General features: G+C 37.5%; 1 protein-coding gene across 1 annotated transcript in view; it reads left to right on the top strand.

Moving 5' to 3' along the window:
- LOC115419034 (receptor-type tyrosine-protein phosphatase gamma-like) overlaps nucleotides 1–22,771 on the top strand; it is a 662,327-nt gene that overhangs the window by 501,532 nt on the left and 138,024 nt on the right. Inside the window, exon 5 of the mRNA XM_030133641.1 lies at nucleotides 16,575–16,670. Coding sequence (XP_029989501.1) covers nucleotides 16,575–16,670 — 96 coding nt within the window. The remainder of the gene's footprint in view (nucleotides 1–16,574; nucleotides 16,671–22,771) is intronic.

Here is a 22,771-nt window from a genome sequence, read left to right as displayed (position 1 = left end):
GGGGGGGGTTGGACTTAACAAACGCCCGAGGCCTAAACGTCACGCTGCCTATGAGACTCAAAATGAGATTTATTGTGCTTGATTTCTGCAATAATCCCAACATGAAATGAAGACTTTATTTTATTCAACAATTAGCCAAAGCCCAAACCAGGCGTCCAGCAGTTCCATGTGTTGATTCACTAATAAACCAGGAACAAACCGCCTGAATCATGTTTCAGCCCATCAATGCTTCCCTTCCTGCTGCTTATCTCTTCATTTTTCCACCGTTATGTGAACCCATGGTCCACATCCTCCTTAAAACCCTCAACGCTGGGCTGGATCGAACTCACCTGCCAACACTCAACCCAGACCTGCTGCCAAGAGATAAACCCAAAGGTCCAATCCCAACCGGGTCAGACCTGGATCGAACAGTTCAGCATGTGAAGCTGGAGCTCTGTCAGCAGCTGAAACGACAGGAAAAAAAAAAAAAAAAAACTGAGCTGTTTGTCTGAAATATGACTGATTGGAATAAGAACCACGACTGTCATAACAAAACAGGGTCATTCAGACCCTCCACTGGATCTGATCTGAAACACCAATGGTACCAGAAAAAAGAAATAAAACAAACCTGACGGATGATCTGAGTTCCATGTGCAGATACGTTCACTGTCTCATATTGTTATCTTCATAGCATAATTACCCAACTCTAGGGCTGCAAGTAACGATAATTTAATAATCGATTAATCTGTAGATTATTTTAATAATTTATTGCTTTCATAAACACAAAACACTCAATGCTCAAAGATCGTTATTTAACCAAAGCAATACAGGCTGCAGACAAGTCACTGATGATTACATCCCTGCAATGGCTTCAGGTGTAGTTAGTGAGCACTAGCTCGCTACCTAGACTTGTTATGGCTAAAGACTAGCAAGATATAGTCTTCAACCAGCTCCAGTAGGTAATGTTAGTCTGGTGGCCTGATAAACGGAGATGAATGAAAACAGTATGATTATGATGATAGTGTCTAACTAGCTAGCGGGCCAAAGTAATCATGACACGTAGGCTATCTTAAACTAGGTTTATATTCCCAGTGGCCACCGCAGCCCCATTTGCCCGAAACACAGTGCGCCATGAGATTTTGGCCATTTTTTTCTCCATATTCAAGTTCTGTTACATTAACGCTGCACGACATTTTGGGCAAACGGGGCTGCTGTGGCCACCAGGAACATAATGTAAAGTTTTAAAAATCTGGCCCAACCTCAGCCTCAGCCATGCTGCTCTGTGTTTTCCTCTGTTACACTACACAGCGTGCAGGCATGCCCCACTACTGCAGAATTTGTTGCCAACTATTGTAAGAACCGATTTAGATTGACTTAATTGATTCATTGTTGCAGCACTACCTAACTCATCCACTATATGAAGAGGAAGAAAAATCTCCCATTAAACTTTAGGGAAATACTGATGTTTCTAAATTATATGGACATAAATATTGGGACACATCATGTCTACAGCTGTAAGATGTCCTGTTCATGAGGAAGTAATGAGCATTCTAGATTCAAAACAACAGATGTTTATGTTCAACGCCATGTTTATGGAATGACTTCATTTGACATCTCGCCATAATAAACAAATCATCATATTTGTGATTTAACGGAAAAACCTTTTGTGTGTTTTAGATTCACTGCAGGAGCTGATCTGGAAAGAAAAAGATCTAGTAATAAATATATGTAAAGAAAATATATAGAGAGACTTTAGAGTTTTATTATTATTATAATTATAATTATTATTATTATTATTATTATTATTATTATTATTATTATTATTATTATATACTGTTTGTCTTTTGCACTATCTTTATGCTGCACATTTTTTCTCGCACTTTATTCAACAACAAAACAGACAAACCCGCTGACTCATACTGGATTAAATAACACAAACCTTTCCTAATGTTAAAACAAAGTGAATTCTTTAACCTCCATCTTTTCTTCTAAGTAAAAGCCAAAACCCCAGAGCAGGTGTAACACTATAAAGTACATGTACCTAGAACCATTTCAGTGCATATTATGGTTTCCCAGATGTTCATAGTTCATATGTTAGTGGTTCTCCTCCCATCTGTACATCACACACAGGACAAACAAAGTCTAACACATATTTAGATTTGCCTTTTCTCTCCACATCAGAAAACACTTTGTATTGTTTATTAGTACCTCTGTTAGCGGTCTCCATGGCAACGGCTGCTATTTCTGGGTCCATTCTCAAGAAAAACACATGTTGCGTAATGGCGGCCCGGCGGTCTGTTATGAATGTTTTGCATATGAATGAGTGTCTGACGCCTTTGTTAAAGGAGGAAGTGTCGTAACCTCCAGCCTCCCGTCATGACTCCGCCTACACCACGTAGTCGCAGATGAATTCGTAGGATCTAATCATGTTAGCGCCGTCCAAGTTATACTGAGATTTTATATCAGTTTCCTGAAAGACGAGTGAGACCCCCCCCCCCCCCTTTCCAGTGTGTGTGGGTTTGGCCGGCGTTCAGACCATGAATAATGCAGGCTTTGTTCGGAGTCCTTCCCAGTGATAGATACTAGAACGGCCACGCATCCACAATGAACGCATGTACATTTAGCTTTTCAGGTGGGTTGTTACCTTTAAATCAGCGTGTCCTCCCTCCCTCAGAAACCACTTAGAACATCTATAATAATGATGCATTAAGGTGTCAGCGGCGCCGGCGGCCTGATTCATCACTGCTGCCGGAGTTTGTCTCCTGTGCTTACCTTCCCAAATATTAATGCTTCATTGAGTACATTACACTGCATCACATCTGTGTTTGATGGTGATGACACACACATACGCACCACAGTTCATCCTCCGTTACATTTACAGCCATATGTGCAGAATTCTGCTAAAACCTCAGCGCGTCTCTGTGTTTTACAGGTAGAGAACAGACTTTCATTTATCATTTCTATTTTTAATGTCAGCCCTGCATTGCACTAATGTGGGTTTTAATCTTATAACAAACTCTCAGCAGTGTTCTCAAAGTGTCCAACCATTATGTATGAATTAAACCCATCTGACAGGAGACCAACCTCAGCTTTAGCCCATAAAAACCCAGACCTACTTTAGTGGCAGATCCAAAATATTTTTTTTCTCTATATTTAACTTTTCTTAAGTGATTTGTCACCATTTATTTTAATATTATCCTCTGTATTGTTCCGGTTTTTCAGTGTAAATGATATTTTTTCCTATATTTAATTGAGTGATCATGCAGATGTTCATAAAAGATCAGATTAAAGTTGAGGATTATTATATCAGAAACAGAGAAAACTGAAGGAAAAGTTTCTTTTTCAGTCCCATCTTTTAACTTCTCATTTTACTATTTATATGTATATATCTGTTACTTAAACTGTGAAATATATGAAGTTTCATTAACATACTTTGCTTTTGTTCCCAAAGACACAAACTTTCACTTCTTTGCCACAAACTGCACATGACAGAGTAGAATTTCTTTGGTAAATTATTCCATTTACACCAACACAAAGTTTGGAAATCAACTTTTATTCATTTTCTAACTGTGGTTTCTTGAATATTTCAGCCTAACAGACCAGTGAGAATCAGCTTGTTTACCCAAAAATCCAGCTCGTCTCAGAACTCGGTGTTCTGACCCATCACCCGGCTCATTAAAATCTGCAAATATTCAGCCATTTTTAGACATTAGCACAAATTACAGGGAAATAACTGAAGATGAGTAACAACAGTGAACATTAATCACTAACAAATGGCACCAACCAGGATTATTATTATAATTAGAACAGAAAGATGAAACTGGGATTCCTGTGATGCATTCAATGCTTGCCTGTTTTTCCCAGAGTTTCTGGTCTTTACATGCACATGGATTAATGAGCAGAGCTGCATCCAAGTCCTTTATCCTCCATCTTTCATCAGGGTTTTTAGGAGTGTTTTATATATATATATATATATATATATATATATATATATATATATATATATATATATATATATATATATATATAATATCATCAAAGTCAAGTTTATTTCTACAGCATATTTAAAACAACGTAAAGTGCCCAAAGTGTTGTACAAAGATACAGGTAAAAATTCATGATATGGAAAAACTAGTGAAAATCAGAATAAATACTAAAACTGACTTGAGTCTGCCCTTTATCCATGTACGTCAGTTTGTCCAATGCAGGGGTTCAGGATATGTCTTTAATCCACTGATGAGCTCTGGGTCCTCGAACATCTCTCCATTTTAAGGATAAAACATATTTTACTCATCTAGAAATGAACTTAAAGTGAACCTGGACTGGTCATGTTTACCACATTAACTCTGCTTTGTTTTTTATAAGTAACAGAGACACAAATTCAGTAAAAATCCCCATAAATGCACCACATTGGACCTTGAAATTTCATGAATTATGGGCGGGGTCTGAACCAATGGGAGCACCCATTGGCTGTAAGTGATGCTGTTGTTGTTTCCAGGTGATGAGTACCAGTAAACCAATATCAGTCAGTGAGACAGATTGAGTTCAAGTATGTGTTGGTATTTATTTGTTCAGTCATAACCTTTCCACTCCACCACTGTCCTAGAGATGCAACCCAGCACTGGTTGATAATGTGTCATCTTAGACTGGTGTCTGCCGCATGGGGTCACTGACCAGTCCATCACAGCCCAGGTAATTGGATAATATAACCAGTCTGGGTCAGTACCAGTGCTGGAACAGCCCGTGAAGGAGGAAGTATGTCTGTGACCATGACTGACGGAGCAGTGACTTAGTACCGGACAACAGGATAGAACAGAAGTTACAGACAGAACCACTAGGATTATACATGATCTATGAAATAGAAACCAGTGAACGTTAACTACTGGTACAATTTAATGGTCTCCTTCCAAAAGCTCTGAAGTTTGTTGCTGCTGCACTTCCAATGAAACAAATATCAGGAATGCTGGGATTAAAATTGTGTCTTTTATTTCATAGACTGTAAGATTATAATGATCTAAACCTGGTGGTGAGGGTTGGAGTTTGGGTGACAAGATATGGAGCATTTCTTCGTTGTTTTTTTTTGTGTCTGAACCTGGTCATTTGGTTCAGGATCAGAGGATTTTCTGTGTTTTTAACCTGGATATCAGGTTCAGGCGTTCAGATTAGAGGGTGTGGGTGGAGAGAGTCAAACCAGCTGGGATGTTGAAGATGTGAAAGTAGAAAAGTGGCCCCTGCTCAGCTCTGCAGAGACAGGGGGTTGGATGGGGGGGTTCCCTCTGTTCCTCTGAGTGGTTCTTTTCTCAGAGCAGAAAATAAATAAGTTGTTTGGTGTTGGAGATGAGTGGCCTCTGGGCTTGGCAGTATCCCCCCCCCAGGCCGGTTTCACCCCCCACTCCACCTCCACAAATGATGGGTTTCCTTCCTCCTCTTATCGATAAATGTTTCTTCAATATCCGCTGGATCATAAGAATCAGATGGAGGTAAGAGCATAGACATAGCTCTGACGTCTTTGACAGAGTTATTATTCTGCCAGGGGGGGTATTGATATGTAGGGTTTTGTTTCAAAGACATCTCAAAGACAAACACCAAGTGGAGATTCCTGCTTTACCACATGATGGAATTGAGTTTGGGTGAGCCTGTGGGTTGATTAATGAAAGGAGCTGCTCCGTTATTGAAGACGTTGTATTAGTGATGACACATTTGTCTACAACGACTTATGAGGCGAGTCCGGCCTCTTTATCTCCTGCTGAGGCTCCATGTGTCTCCAACACTAGGATGGAGTTATCCACGCTGAAGGAGCAGTGTGGGAGAGAGAGAGGTGGTGGGGGGGGTACCATGGGGGGTCAGGAAGGAAACATGAGGTTGTCTTCATCTCAGGATCAACCTGTAGATGAGTCTCAGCACAAATCAGCTTTGGGTCCAGGTTCAGATTCAGGCTCAGGTCCAGGTTCAGATTCAGGCTCAGATTCAGGTTCAGATTCAGGCTCAGGTTCAGATTCACGCTCAGGTCCAGGTTCAGATTAAGGTCCAGGTCCAGGTTCAGATTAAGGCTCAGGTCCAGGTTCAGATTTAGGCTCAGGTCCAGGTTCACATTCAGGCTCAGGTGCAGGTTCAGATTAAGGCTCAGGTCCAGGTTCAGATTACCTCCACCAGAAGGTACTGTGATCGCTTTGCTTTGTGTGTTTGCGTGCGTGCGTATTTGTTTGTTTGTTAGCAAGATAACTCAAAAAGTTATGGATGGATTTTCATGAAATTTTCAGTAAATGTTGATACTGGCACAAGGAAGAAATGATTAAATTTTGGTGGTGATTGGGGGGGGGCACTGATCTGCCTTGGCGGAGGTCTGCACTCTCCAAGTGCTTTTCTTGTTGTTTTTAAACCTGTAGGCAGATTTCTTTTGTATTAAATGACAATAACGATGATGATGATGATGTCCTTTTGACATTTCTCAAAACACAATGTGGTCATGGTGAAACAATGGAACCTCCTCCTCCTCTTCTTCTTCTTCTTCTTCTTCTTTCTCCTCTTTCCTCCTGGTGTATTATATCCTTTACATCTTGTGGTCGATTCCAAATGTCTGTGTAAACCACACACCTAGGCCTCTGTCGGTGTCATTATGCAGCCCCCCACCCCACCCCACCCTCATCCTCCTTTTCCTCCTCAGGGAGGCTTTTCCTTCTGGATTCCGCCTGCAGGGATTTACTCCCGTCCAACCACAGGAACATTAGTGAGGTCTGGTTTGCAGTCAGTGTTCCAGTTTAGCCCAGAGGGTTTGAAGAACAGCTCTGTTCAGGTTCCTCTACAACACACTGGGAAAACCATTTATTATTTTACTTTTTTACTTACCACCATGAACTGGACTATTATAATATTCAACTGGGAAAAGGTTGACATCTAACACTGTCTGTTATATGAAAGATCCAATGTGTAGGATGAAGGTGGATTTAAGAGTATCTACTGCCATATGATGTTGAGAACATTGGTTAGTGTGTAACCGCCTAAAAGGAGGAGTGGGTTAGAAACAGCCATGACTCCACAGTGGATCAAAACTAACACACTCCTCTCCTCCTTCATCTTCATCTTCTTCGTCTTGGTGTTCTTTTTCTTTGTCTTCATCTTTTTCTTCATCTTCTTTTTCTTGGTCTTCTTTCCACAACAGACAAACCAGACACTGGATTTAACAAAGACCTTTTATGATTTTAAATCCCACTTTAGAAGAGGATGTCCAGTTGGTTACAGTCTACAACTTCACCAGTAGATGTCACTAAATATCACACTGATACTGTATTATATCCTATAGAAGTCACGTCAAAGCTTAAAGATGACCACACAAATAATTAACACTAATGTAAAACATGATGTGCTGTGCACTTCTCATACCCCTCAGCCAAATATAGTTTACAATTCTGTTGAAAGTTACTGCCGTTTGTGTAAATTTGGTGTGGAAATCTCAATGCATTCTTCAGATAATGCGATTACATTGTTGAATGGACAGACAGACAGACGACAAAATGGTCACAATACCCCTTCGGCCCGACATTGGCTGAGGGGTAAAAACCAAAGCCAATTAAAATCATGGGGTTTGGTCAACACGAACAAATGCGACCAGCCTTTGAATACAGACACATTATATTGAATTATTCATGTTTACTGTTATTCTTTAATTTCGGCCACTGCAGGTGTGTGTGTTTACATCTCCAGTCCAGTTTGGCTGATTTTACACATTTCATTTCCAACAAACCAACAAAAACAACCTGATATAAACACAAAGAAAATATCACACAACAAAAGAAAACTGTAAACCTGAGTCGATGCCAGGAGAGAAACCTGGCTGGTTCCCCAGACGACACAAAAGCACAATAACATAAAAAAAAACCACCCCAGAAACCGTCCCAATGTGTTTGACAATAACAGCCCTGCTATGAAATGAAGGGTTTCTGATCATTGAAACACTACAGGATATGAGTCAGATTCACTGCATAATTCACCTAAATATGACACGACGCTTTTCAACTAGAGCCAATTAGAAACCAAGGCCTGGATTGAACTCAAGTTCAGCTTCAAAAGAAGAGAAGTCTGAGCGAAGTCGCCATAAGTTAAAGTCATAACTGGAGGAAATGTGGTCATCTCAAACCCACCCAGTCCTTCAACACAAACCATCACAGTCAACATCAACACAGTCTGAGCCTCAAACCCTATGATTAAAGTGGTTTTGCCCTGGAGCTCTGGATCCTGGACCAGGTCCACAGCAACCAGGGCCAGATTTAAACTGCAAACCCCTGGAGATCCCACATAGAACCACTTCTCTGAATCACAATCAGAATAGCCTTTAGTAATCCCAGCAGGAAATGATTGTGTTACAGTTTCTCCATTCAACGATAAAAGATGTAGCAGGAAAGAAATCAGTACTGTGGGTGTGGGTGTGTGTACATATTAAAACACTCTAATAAGACACAATTAGAAGAGCGATTTGTACAATATGTACTAGACAATATATTATCAATATGAGAAAGTAATATACATTAATAGGTGTGCAAAAATACTGTTGTGTTATTAAAAATGATGTGGTCATAACAGTCTGATGGACACAGCAGGAATGATTAGTGACATTAGTAGTAAATTAGGAGTACTACTCCAGTCAATAACATGAACAAAAAAACAAAAACTGAAAAAAATAAAATGTACGTCCGAAAATAAGAATAGAGTGAATATAGAATTACAAAAACTAAAAAGGAAAATAAGAAAACAGAATATAAATTTACAAAAAGAAAGATAATAATAGAACTAGATTAGAATAAAGTAGACTAAAAAAAAAATAATAATAATAGACATGCAATATGAATAGACACAATATTAACACTATGTATATCTGAATGAGTCTGTAAAATAGTGTATTTTTGTTGGATGAATATTGAATAAATATTGCTTTGTTATTGCATGAACAGAGGACTATTACATGATCTTATTGCACATAATTCACATTATACAAGGCTATTGCAGGGTCACCATTGGAAGGGATTACATGAGGATACAATGATGGAACAAGACATTTCAACAGTAGATGGAAACACTGGATACAGGAACATTTCAATATTCACATGTGAGGGTTCTCATAAATATATGAAAGAATGAGATAAGGGCCACACAACCCGTGAGCTCCCAAAAAATATAATTTCTCATAAATATATGGACTCGTCACGTTACAGAAACGACCCGCTGAACATAATGAAGGAACCATGTAGAACATACTGAGTCCTGGATGAGTCCTGGGCTCAGGATTTAGGTTCTGGGGTTTTTGGCTGTGGTTTGAGGGCTCACCTAAGGAAAATCTGATGTGTTTTGAGTCCTTTCTTATGATTCAAGGCTATTGCAGTGCCTCTAAGGTTTGTGGAATAATGGATGGATGTTTATGGGCAAAAACAAAGAAATGATTTCACCTCGTTATATAATTCTTTGTCCATTATCTGGATAAACATTGGAAAAGCTGCACAGACAGTAAATAAACAGCACCCGAAAAGCTTCAAACCAAATTGAATAATAAAAAAGCCCAACAACCACTGAGTCATTTCACAGATAGCAGGAAAAACCCTGGATGTGTTGATACATGAGGTTTTCACATGAGGCTCATGTTATTCCAACACTTGGATTATGTATGAATCAGAACCAGAATCTACCGCTTCTGCCAAAGGCCTGTTTAATTCTGCAACTCACAGAAGAAGAATGAAAATATCAGTCTGCTAAAGTTCCTGAGACTGTTTTATGAGGAGTCTGAGGCCGAAACACACAGATTTGACTTTTGAAAGGGGGGTTTTCACCAACATGAGCCCATCGGTTCAATCCTGGATCTAATGGAACTGGAACCAACGCTGGTCCACCATCATTCAAATGGTCATCTTTTAGCTGAGATTGGGTTCTTTCTATTGGTCTATAACAGATTAGGGTAGAGGTCTGCATCGGCTGAGGGGGTGAGATGGAAGTGGGCAGGGCTTAGAGCAGCAGAGGGCAGTCGGTGAGAGCGATATGGAAGATTGTTATGACTTTTAGCAGCATTTTAGGGGTGAATTCTGGTAAATAATGTTATATAATAGTTATAGTGCTGTTTTGGAGTGTTTGACTAGTGTGTTTTACAGTGTTTTTGTCGAGTTTCACTGTATTTAGCTTACCGGCCGACAGGCTGTAAGCTATTGTCGTCATGCGGTGTCCGTCGTCTGTCGTCGTCGTCTGTCATCGTCATCGTCGTCTGTCATCGTCGTCTGTCATCGTCGTCTGTCGTCGTCGTCTGTCGTCTGTTACAAAAATTTGAATCATCCTCTTCTCCGAAACTACAATTCCGATTGACTTCAAACTTGGTATACAGCTTCTTTATGATGATGTCAACAAAAGTTAGTGAAATTATTTGGATCCGGACCTGATTCTGGATTTGGCGCAACTTTGAAAAATTTCCCCATTATAACAGATAGGAAGTGGACCGCTGCAATAACTCAGTAAATATAAATGATATCCATTGTACATTTCTACAGTCCAGCCCTGATGGGGAGATGACCAAAACATAATGGCCACATGCTGATCAGGATCTTCTTCTGGATCCGGGAACTTACAGAAAATTTAACATGGGCTCTTATGGGGAAAAAATGTCAGTCGTCTTTGTCTCCCAAACTACATTTCTGATTGACTTCAAACTTGGTATACAGCTTCTTTATGATGATGTCAACACAAAGTATTGACATTATTTCAATCCAGATCAGATTCTGGATTTGGTGCGACTTTGAAAAATCTTCCCATTATAAGAGATAGGAAGTGGATTGATCCAATAAATCAGTAAATATCAATGATGTCAAGTTGGAATTTGAATTTTTTACAGATCTGACTCGAATATGACCAAAACATGGGCTATTTCTGTGATATAATAAATACACATAACAGGGTGATAATAAATGGCATCTGGATACATTTCCCAAAGCTTTTAATTTGGCCGGTAAGCTACAGGGCTATTGGTCCTATTTTTATCTGTATTTTTGTTGATTGTATTGTTTATTGATAGTTGTATTTTATCTGTAAATATTATATGAATGTCTGTATATTTCTATATATATGTAAATCTATATGCAGATCTACCCAGGGCATAAACAGATGCAGTGTCTGTATTTGAATCAGATGATGGATGTTTTTGTCAGTGAAATGAGGGGTTCTGTCTACAACTAGACAGAAAGTGAACACAGACTATCAGACAGGATCAAACTAGAAAGAACCAAAAATAATAAGAAAAACATGGACACAGAACGATCTAGACAAACTCAAATGTATGAACACATGGAAAATAGTGGAACGTTTATTTCTATAATGTCATAAAAGTTCATTATGAACATTTACAGTTATTTTTCATAATAAATATGATTTTAAAAAATCAAGTCTGTTTTTTTTTTTACTATAGCACACTGTTTTCAGCATTTATTACATATAATAATGATAATCAATTGACAGATTTTGAAAGTTAAGTTCTTCTGGAAGAAAGGTGTAAAAGAATTGGCAAAAAGACATTTTCTGACACTTTTATTCCAAACACTAAATCTAGTTCTGTTATAGCGGTGGTCTTTAAAGGGTTAATGGTCTCGGTGTTGCAGTTGTTCCACAGCCGTCACGCTATGACTAGGGATGGAGAGATTCACTGATTTGAATCGGTGGTCTGAGACAGACGTTTGCGATGCAACTGCACCGGTATCTTCAGTGTGCATCGGGTACAACTGGCGGCTATAAATGTGCAATGTATCTTTCTTAGCGTGTCTGCATCGATAAAACCCATGGTTACATCGATTATTACATAGTTTATCTCCTCCGCTCCTGTGTTTTCGAGGCGTCTTGAACGCACCATTACTATCTTTTGACGTTTTGTTATTAAGACATACAGGAACCACGTGGCGCAGCCGCAGTTAGTAAACAGCAAACATGAAGGGAAGGAGACGACAGGTGAAGAGGAGATATTCAGTATACCTTTTTTATTAAGAGGCCAAAAAGAAATGCCCTAACTAAATGTATTGTATAAGTAGAGAATGAGATTAAAAACAAATATAAGGAAAAAACATGTTTTGTTTATGATTTAGTGCTAATTAGGAATAAAACCATCCTGTCTGTACCAGATTGTATTACATCTTCTTTTGAAGTTGGTTTCATTGGTTTGTTTTATAGAAAACAATCCAATATCAAATCCCTTTCACAGGGAAAGAGAGAGGACGAAAGAACTGTGATGTTGTTTGAAACCAGAAGTGGGCTTGGAAAATCTTTATATTGTGTTGAATTGTTTTGAATCGCATCATGAATCGTATCGAACTGAATCGCATTGTATTTAGTCAAATCGTTGTCAAATCATTAATGAATAAATGATGAAAAAAAATTAATTAAATAAAAAAGTCATTAATGAATGGCATTACATCATGAACAGGGGTGAATTGGATTGCATCATATGGGCAGGGGGCTTCACTGTATTATTAATGTGTTAATCGCTGACAGTGTATCCAGATGTGTATGGAATCAACTTCAGTGGAGGGGATTCATACCCACTGCTTTGACGCCGTCTCCCTCCGTATCCTACGGTGTGGTGTGGTGACCGCGGTCATTAGGCCGACCTGTGTCGTGGTTGAACCCATTGTTAATTGCGTTGATGCTGTCTGCCTCTGCATCCACAGCCCCCCCCCCCAACTTTAATTAATATCAGTCTGGGTGAATGTGTTGTTCCAGTCGAGCTGCCACTGCTATAAATTCTCTAAACAGAGTCTATATCAGGCGGCTTGACAACTGTTTACTCCACAAATAGATCAAACGGCGATGCACGGGGCTCTTTATGCGAGGATTAGCAAGCCGGAGAAAATGCTACACAAGTGATTTTGACAGTGTTGATCTTGGCAGAGGAAAAGCTCGGAGAATTGGTTTTGGCGTGCGGGAACGTGTTCCCTGACGCCGCAAAGGATGTAAACAAATGTGCAGATGAACACAGTGTCTACGTATGGACACACTCACACTCTGCACATATTATGGATTCCACTGTGGACGGATTTACTGTGGGACTTAATGCAGGCCGGCTTCGGTAACCATGACGATGGACAGCGTTGACGGCTGTGCTGTCATTGGCCGTCACTTGGCGACAGTCCATCATCCACGTTCACTTCATGTGGTTGGCGTGTTCTTCGTACCTGCTTATGTTTTCAACACAAACACTGACAGTTCTGTGTTTGTTCATGGTTTCGACTTTAATCAGTGAGTTCGTGTTTGCAATGTTTCATATTCTTATACTTTAACATATCTAGGCAAATACATATATTTCATCAGTTCATCCTGCAGGTGTTTATTCAATATTTGTTACAATAAAGAATAGTGTTTTCCATCAAAACATTGGAAATAATATGAGTATGAAATTAACCCTCTGGTGTCCGACCCATAGACCTGAGGTGCATCCACACAGTGTCGTAGGGATGTCACAATGGTTGGGTACAATTGTTTTGTTTTTTTTTTTTTTTTCGTATTTCATCAACTTCAGCCATAAACATAAACACCAAATACTCAATAACTGACATATTTTAAACCTTTAAATACCATGTTTGTAATGGAAACAAACCAGAACTGTTGATGCAAAAAACACAAACTTTTTTTTCTCATTATTCAATGGATAAATTCTATTAGTTTTTTTTTTTTTTTTGTCTTTTTTTGTCCTGTCATATGTCAATGACTAACACCACATTGGTTAATATACATTATTGTCTTTTGTGCTAGGTCAAATGTTAAATGCTAAATGTGTCTGTGTGCATTTTGTACGTACTTGGTTGAAGGGTGTTAATGTGGGAATTTAACATTGTTTACAATGTGATGATTTTAATGGATGGGTCAGAATTTTTAAAAAATCAGACAAAATGAGCAAAGTTTGAATTCTGACCTAAAACAAATGGTGAAAAATTATATGACCTTTTAAAACATGAAGTGTAAAGGGTGAATAATATGCTCACCTGGATACTGGAAGGTTAACCCTGAAAAACCCAGAGCCATAATTAGTTGACGATGCTCAATTCCATTCGACTGTTCGATATTCAAAAGTAAAGTTTGTAGATGAAACTTTTCACAGTTTCAGTAAATTATGCATAATAGATATATACATATAAATAGTAATTTAACACAGTTACATCATAGACTCAATGAAAAAGTCAAGAAAACCTCAGCAGATGAATATAATTTATCTTTAAAGGTGAATTTATCCCAATATTGAAATTATGTGTCTTAGTTAAAAGTGATTTATTGATTAGTTGATGACTATTCAGTTAATTAGCTCTTTTAATCACTTATGCTTAACTGATAATAATAATAATAATAATAATAATAATAATAATAATAATAATAATAATAATAATAAAAAATAAAAATAAATAAATAATAAGACACTGGTTTATCCTTAGACACTGCAGATTTATCACATAAACTCATGTTCTCAGACTGAAGAAAAAAACAAAAAACCCTGGAACCATCAGGATGTTCTTAAATAAAACTAAAATGTCTTGGATCAAAGAAAACTGGAAGAAAAGTCGAGCAACTGGAAAAAGCATCTGAGGCTTTAAACGAAGATGAACAAAGGCATTTATTTAAGTAAGAAAGGAACACAGATCTGTAATGTTTTTTAACGTTATTTAATGTTCTTAACATTCTTTAACATTCTTTAGTGTTCTTTAATGGTCTTTAATGTTCTTTATTCTGTAATGTTCTTGAGCTCTAGAATATGTGGAAGTGGGTTCACAGTCTGGTTTCTCTGCTGGGACATTCTACAAACCGCTGTTTTAGCATGTTACCAGTTAAATCTGTCCCATTGATTGATTGGCTAATTGACTGATCCATTTTTGGAGCTGTTTAATCCTTTGGTGGCTCTCGGTGCTGTTCCATATCCCTGGCCAGGCCCACCCAGGTGTTGACTGTTCATTGAACTGTAAATCTGTCTGATTAATCTCTAATTAAGACACATTTTAAAGCTTTATTCAGATGATTCATCTCATCTAATGAAGATCATTTAAAACACATTTCTCACAAACCATTTAACATAATGTCTGAAAATTGGCACAAATGTCAACTTGGAACCAGAGATGAACTTTGGAGGTGTCAGGTCAAAAGTCAAAGGTCATTGTGACCTCATGCTTGTCCAGTGTAAAAGGTTCAAACATTTGAGGTTAACTCACTTTACCACTGTAGGAAATTCAGCCTCTAGCATTAGCATTAGCATTAGTGTTAGCATATTAGCTTTTTAGCATTGGCTGTCATAAAAATCTGCATCAAACCATCTCTATTACAGAATCAGCCCAGATGTTATTATTATTATTATTATTATTATTATTATTATTATTATTATTTGTAGTAGTAGTACTAGTAGTAGATTTTTTTCTCACTAAAACAAAGACAAAAATTTGGATTTGTCATTATTTATAGTTAATTCAGTTTTTATTTTACTGTTCCAACCTGTTTGAGATCGTACTGGTCTGAATGTGGAACCTGAAAGGAGTCTGACATTCCGGAAATAATGGATCTATAATTAACCAGAGGTTTGGTTTGGTTCCTTACATATGACTGGACAGCGTGGGGCATTCACTGACTGTAGGAGAGAGTTTATCTGGCTGTGCTTCAGCGCCCCCATGTGGTCTGTAATTACACCAGCTCTAATTGCTACTTCATTTCTGGAGTCGACGCTGCCCAGAACTCATGTTGGCAGCGGTTTTATTCACCTGCATAAATGTGAGAAAACAGAATCACAGAGTGAGGATTTGGTTTCTGTTCAGCATTTTTGTCTTTTTGACTGAAATCATCATTATGAGAAGAAAATAACAGTTTTTACTCTATGACAAACAGCTCCTCTGTTATCAATGACTTCAACTAATAAACCCTTCAAGGGCATTCCTACACATATATTTGATGATGTTTGCGTCGGCTGAAAATTTGCATTAGCATCATCATCAGTGAAAAAACACAAAGTATTAGAATAATATTAGAATAAATGGTGATAAATCACTTAAGAAAAGTTAAATAGAGAGAAAAAGTATTTGGGAACTGACATAAAAGCAGAACTGGGTCTTTATAGGTTAGGAACAGTACATGTGTTTTTTTCTTTTTCTTTTTCTCTTTTTCTTTTTTTTTTTATAGTGTAAATAGAATGATGCAGGTGCCAATCTATTAAGTCATGGGTAAAAGGCTCTGTCTTACTGTCATTAAAATTGCAGGTTCATTTTTTTTTATTATTATTATGAAAATTAAACTTTTTCTTTTGAATTTTCTTTCCATGGTGTGAAATTCCTCCTTATCTGTTGAGCACAAGGTGGCTTGGTTTGGTTTGGTTTACAGCTGTCAAACTATTACTGATTAAAATGTGGCTGGATTTTATTTTCTGGCACAAATTGTGAATTAAAAGACCTTAAAATAAAAGGGTATGAAACATGTTCAGGTTCAGATTAAACCAAAAGCCAAACCATCAGCGTGTGAATAAACCTGCAGTAAATGCATCATAAATGGAACCTGCGTTAAAGTGGATCAAACCTGCTGTTTCTTCAGTTTTTATTGACTCTGTGCTGATGTCTTCACAGATGCAGATCTACATGTATAACTCTGATGACTTTGACAGCCTCGGCGCAGCACTCAGGGAGAAGAGGATCATCGCCGCCATGGCCGTCTTCTTCCAGGTACCGACCAGTTACTTTAAATACTGTCTGAACTCTGATTGGACGGTCGATGGTGTTAGAACCGGGAGCTAAAGGACAGGAAGAACCTCTGCGAATGCAACAGCGCAACTTTCTTTGAAACATTTGTAGGACATTTGTGAGAAACATGAACTAAACTCACAAAACCTGAGCTGATCATTTTAATATTTGACGTTTCAAAGCAGCTGAAGTCGAAAGAAATGTGAAACGGACATGTGTGAAAACAACTTGTCTTTTATTCCAGAACCAACTGAAACAACAACCACAAAAAGTATAAATATATAAATTTGAACAATTATATATTTATTATATTTAAATTTTTATATTTTATAATACACATTCTTGTATATTTTAGTGTATTTTATCATAATTTTTTGTGTATTTTAGTGTATTCCTGTATAGTTTTTGTATATTTCAAATGAAATATTTTAAAATTATTTAATTAGTATATCAATGTTGAAATAACAATAACATTCTAAAAGTATATATATATATATATATATATATATATATATATATATATATATATATGTATATGTATATATATATATATATATATATATATATATATATATATATATATATATCACCAGTTTTAAAGTATATATAAACATATCTATAAATAACAACAACAGTATTAAACTATATATAAAATAGCTATTGATGGATATATACATAGTATATTTTAGTGCATTTTTTTGTGTAGATTTTTTATCCCGTGCTCCATTATTATCTGTTTACCCATAATAGCCCCACAATACACACGTCACCTAGCATTAGCATTAGCGACTAGCAATTAGCACATCATTAGCAGTGACACTGGGGATCAACACCAACTAAGGGTCTGATTCGAATACAAACCTCCTTCTAATAACGGCCTGGTGCACAATTAGAGCAAATATGTGAGTAAATAAATGTTTAACTCACTGGTGTAATTGTATATTATGTTCAACTGATACTGCACAACATTTCCTCAGGTATATTATCTGATTATTTTCATGTTTTAATGCAGCTTTTTGATGTTTTTTTTAATTATATTCACTCATTTGGCAAGTAGAAATGGAAATAAAGTGACATCAGACCCACTTGGTCTAAATCTGTAAATGTTCTGGTTCTGGTTGGGTTTCAGGTTGGGTTTATTGGTGCTGTGTTTAATGTTAAGGTTCGTGAAGTCCTGTTAAATGCATTCAACCTTTGACGGCGGTTTGGCCATTATTCTCTTTACACCTCCTGAGATTCTGAGTCTGGTTCTATTCTAATAGAAGAATGAAATCATGAAATGATGGCGTTGGAGTGCGTATGTGAGTGGGTAATCATGGCTGCAGTTGGAGCTGCAGATGGAAGCTCCTTCAGACAGATGTAAAGAAAAGCTCCCAATTAAAAAGAGACAGCTTTCATCCGAGCTGTTGGAAACGGCAGGTGCTCAAGCAGTAATTGTTGTTTTGTCTCACTGGCATCGATGCTGTTTCCACAATCATTTTGTTAATAAGCATCTCTTTTATTAACAGTTTCCTTTCTTTAAATTCTGCACATTCAGTCCCTTTACACCTGAAACTGCCCCTCCCCCCCATGTCCTCAAGACCAGGGTCGACAAGTGAAGCAAGAAAATAGAAGAAGAACAAACCCATTGGAAAAGAAACAAACCTATTTAAACACTGATAATACAGTAATAAACACACAAATAGAAATAATAATACTGCAATGGTAATGTAATACCGCTGACAGCAACTAGGTGCAGCTCCATAAACCCTGGGCTCCTATAGACTAATACTGAAACTTCTGTCTGAAACCAGTGGGGAATGTTTTTTTTTTCCATCTGGTCCATCTGTAAATGTTTCCACTCACCTCCAAACACATTTTCCCATCAATGCATGACCAAATTTTACAGAATTCAGACCAAATAAGCACAGATGTCCAAAATACGATCATAAGCATGTGTTCAATGTTTTATTTGAGTTTTATTTCATGAATGCATTCAGAAAACATTAATAATAAACTAAATGAAAATCACAAATACACAACAGTAAATAAGACATCACATAGTTCACACTGTGTAAAAAGATGTTTCAGTTCTGATATTTTACTTCTGATGGATCATTCATGTGGGTTTTAGTCCTTGTTTGTGGTGAATGTTTGTAAATTCATGTTTAACACATTCAGGGTTAGATTTTCTCTATAAATGACAAAGTAAACTCATCTTTCAATCACTTAAAAAGCTTCAAAACCAACAGTTCATGACCCACCTGGAAACACAGGCTTTATTTAATAAAAATCTCTCTGAAAAATCTCTCCACTGTAGTTATAGTTAATACATTACACCAGCAAGACATGAAATTACTTTTTTATGCCAGATTGATGAGGTTTGCCTTTTAGCGAGTTAGTAAGGTAATACTTATCATTAGCTCACCTGTGACCCTTTGCATTTCTGTAACTCCACCCCTTTTGTCCAAATATGGTCACTTACAGCTCTGAGACGCCAACACGGCAAAAGAATAACTTAACTTTCAATATCTGGCCATTAATTATCAATATTGGAATAAATGCTTAATACAGCGTGTTATAGCAAAATAAACAGACTTTAAGTTTTATATTTATTATGAAAAACAACTGTAAATGTTTGCAGACAGTACAGCTCTGTGTGTGTGTGTGTGTGTGTGTGTTTACAACTATCAATGAACTACACAAACTAGAAAATACAGATAAAAACAGTGAAACTCAACAAAAACATGTAGAAGACTCCAAAACCACATTATAACAATTATTTATGCCAAACTTTGATGAGGTTCATGTTTTAGCCAGTCAATAAGCTAACACTTAGCATTAGCTCACTTGTGACCCTTTGCATTCCTGCAACTCCACCCCTTTTGACCAAATATGGTCACTTCAGCTCTGAAATGCCTACATGACAAACACCACAATGTAAACTACTGTTTCTGCATCCACTGATCATTTACAGACAGTAAGCTTTGTTAGATTTCTTACACACATCTTAGAACTTTTCTGACCAAACAAATGCAGAATGAGATGTTGGACCTGCAGGAAATGAACTTCATCCCTGGGAATCAACCTGAAAATGGTAATAAAGGGATTTCCATTCAGTCAGAAATGATTAATAATTCAGAATCTTTTTCTTTGTAGTGTTAGTACATGTGAGTCAGAGAAACAGATGATACTCAGACCTTTGACCTCTGACTCCTTTCCTGGGCCGAGTTCATCCACATAACGATGATAATGATGCTGATTTAATCTGGTCACCAGGTCCTTTCTCCTCATTCTGTTCATAACTGGTCAGTGTTTTAACGTCCATGTCGCTGTTTCCCTCCCCTTCCATCACTGAGTTTCTGTATCTTCCACCTCAGTGTCATGTATTAATTAAAGTGTCACAGTGGATGAACCGGCCTCGTCCACTCCACTATGGAATCACACTTTTACGACCTGCCGTTGCATGGCGGCGCTGCCTCTGATTGAAATAGACAGCGGTGGTAAAGGCGATCACCGGCCTTTTATTTGCTTATTTACAGCGCTGAATGCCTTGGCTGTTTGCTCACAGAAAACCCAGACCCTGCAGGGATGAATAGAACGCAAACATCCAGGTTTTATATCTTTATCTGACTCTGAGTGTCATGAGCATCAGTACTTTATCTGTAATATGAAATAGACTCTCATCTGTTCAATAAATGTCAAAAATGTCTTTTTATTTGCCCATTTTTGCACCTTTTTCAGGAAGAATTTAACTTTCAATATCTGTCCATTAATGATCATTATTATATATAAGAAATGCTTAAAACATTGTGTTATAGTAAAGCATAAAAAGAATGGACTTGAATGTTTATCATATTTATTATGAAAAACACTGTAAATGTTCATGATGAAACTTGACAAGATTATAGAAAATAAACTTTCAGCTATTTACCATGTGTTCAAACATTTGAATTTGTGTAGATCAGTGTTTCCCAGCCTTTGTGGAGCAAACACCCCTTTACATTATCATGACCCTCCTGCCCCCCCCACCAAAAGAAGTAACAAATTTGTGAAGGGGTGGGGTTATTGCTCTTCGTAACTAATTGTCGAGCAGGGGGAGTGGGTCTGTGTGTGTGTGTGTGTGTGTGTGTGTGGGGGGGGGGGGGGGGGGTTACCACCGAAGACCAGGGGTGTACCTTATTAACATAACATGCTGCATGATATTGATACTTACACAGACTAACGCCCCCATTTCAGTCTCAGCGCCCCCTTCTCAGCTTTCTCATTACAAATACCCCCCGACGTTGTACCAATGCCCCCATTGAGAAACACTGGTCTGCATCATTGTGTGTCCATGTTCTTCTTATTTTTTGTTCTTTCTAGTCATTCTAATTCTGTGTGATAATATGTGTTCTCTTTCTGTGTAGTTGTAGACAGAGCCCCTCATTTCACTGTGACAAAAACATCTATCATCTGATTCAGATACAGACACTACAGCTTTGTATGTACTGCATATATACATATGTCGAGGCCCAAAACAGAATCTGGCCCGATTCAGAATCGGGCTGGCCCAGAATGAAATTCTATTCTAGGCCGGCCTAGAATGGAATCCTGCTGCTATAATGTTATTTTTATACCATGTTTAATGCAAATGATCTAAATTATTACAAAAATCAATACATGGAATTTGCAAATATGTGAAAAAAAATGAAACAAACAACATTTTGATTGTAAACTATAATACACTTTATTTACAAATAGAACCTAGTGGTACTCCCCACCAATATATGGTACAGTGAAATCGACTGAAATTGACAATAGTAACTCAAGGTATGTAAGACTGAAAATGTAAAATTATGACAAATTATGGAATTATGGATCATTTGCATTAAACATGGTATAAAAATAACATTATAGCAGCAGGATTCCATTCTAGGCCGGCCTAGAATAGAATTCCATTCTGGGCCGGCCCGATTCTGAATCGGGCCAGATTCCGTTTTGGACCTCGATATATATATATATATATATATATATATATATATATATATATATATATATATATACATATACATATATACACATACAGTATATGCTACATACATTTATGTAGTATTTACAGATAAAATTCAACTATCAATGAACTATACAAACCGCAAAAATACAGATAGAAACTGTGAAACTCGACAAAAACACTGTAAAACACACTAGTAGAACACTATAAAACAGCACTATCACTATTATATACAAGTATTTATAATAATTTACCACTTAAACACTGCTAGAAGTGATCAAAATCTTCCATGTCTCTCTCACCAGCTGCACTCTGCTGCTCCTAGCCCCACCCACTTCCACCCCTCCCCCTCAGCCATTGCAGACCTCTACCCTAATGTGTTATAGATGAATAGAAAGAACCCAATCTCAGTTAAAAGATGACTGTTGGATTTGGTCAACAGCGTACACGGTTCAGGAGTTACGGTAAATTGAATGACCGTGGATGAAAATTGTGGCACCGGAGATACAGTTGTCCATAAAGGATTAAAACATGGAGCAGAACCTCCAAACGGCGCCCGTTGTCATGGCATTATCGATTGGATCCAAAGGTCATTAAATCCTGGCTGCGTCATTTTAGTTCTTTTTAGTGTCATTGAGTCTGTTGTGCAGCTGTGGACGGTGGTGGAGATGTGCTGTTGTTCAGGATTGATTGGATGTAAACTTTTCAATATATAGAGTTATGCTGTGAATGAGCCAATCCTCTGACCACGGGGTCAAAGGTCACACCCATGTGAAGCATCTCCACAACTGCCAGAAGGAAAAGGCTAAGCATAGACATTTTCAGCTGCAATACAGTGACTTTAATGCCCTCAGTAAAATATCTCAGCAACTATTCAGCATTTTTATGAAGAAAAGGGAGAATATTAGTGGTTTTAACTGAGCAGAGGCTTTTGGCTTTTGACTCAACTTGGACTTTGATACAGAAAAACTTTGAAGCAATAGAATGTCCTTCAGTGCCATCATCAGGAGGAACTAAGCATTAGTTATTAGAGAACTAAATCATATTCCCATTGGGTGGTTTTATCATTTGCTGTGTATTATAATGATGAAAGTTTAAGATGCTGAATATT

The sequence above is a fragment of the Sphaeramia orbicularis genome, chromosome 5 (assembly GCF_902148855.1).
Source record: "Sphaeramia orbicularis chromosome 5, fSphaOr1.1, whole genome shotgun sequence".
In the NCBI taxonomy this organism is placed as follows: domain Eukaryota; kingdom Metazoa; phylum Chordata; class Actinopteri; order Kurtiformes; family Apogonidae; genus Sphaeramia; species Sphaeramia orbicularis.
Note: the sequence above shows the minus strand (reverse complement) of the source record. Positions and strands in the feature narration are given on the sequence as shown.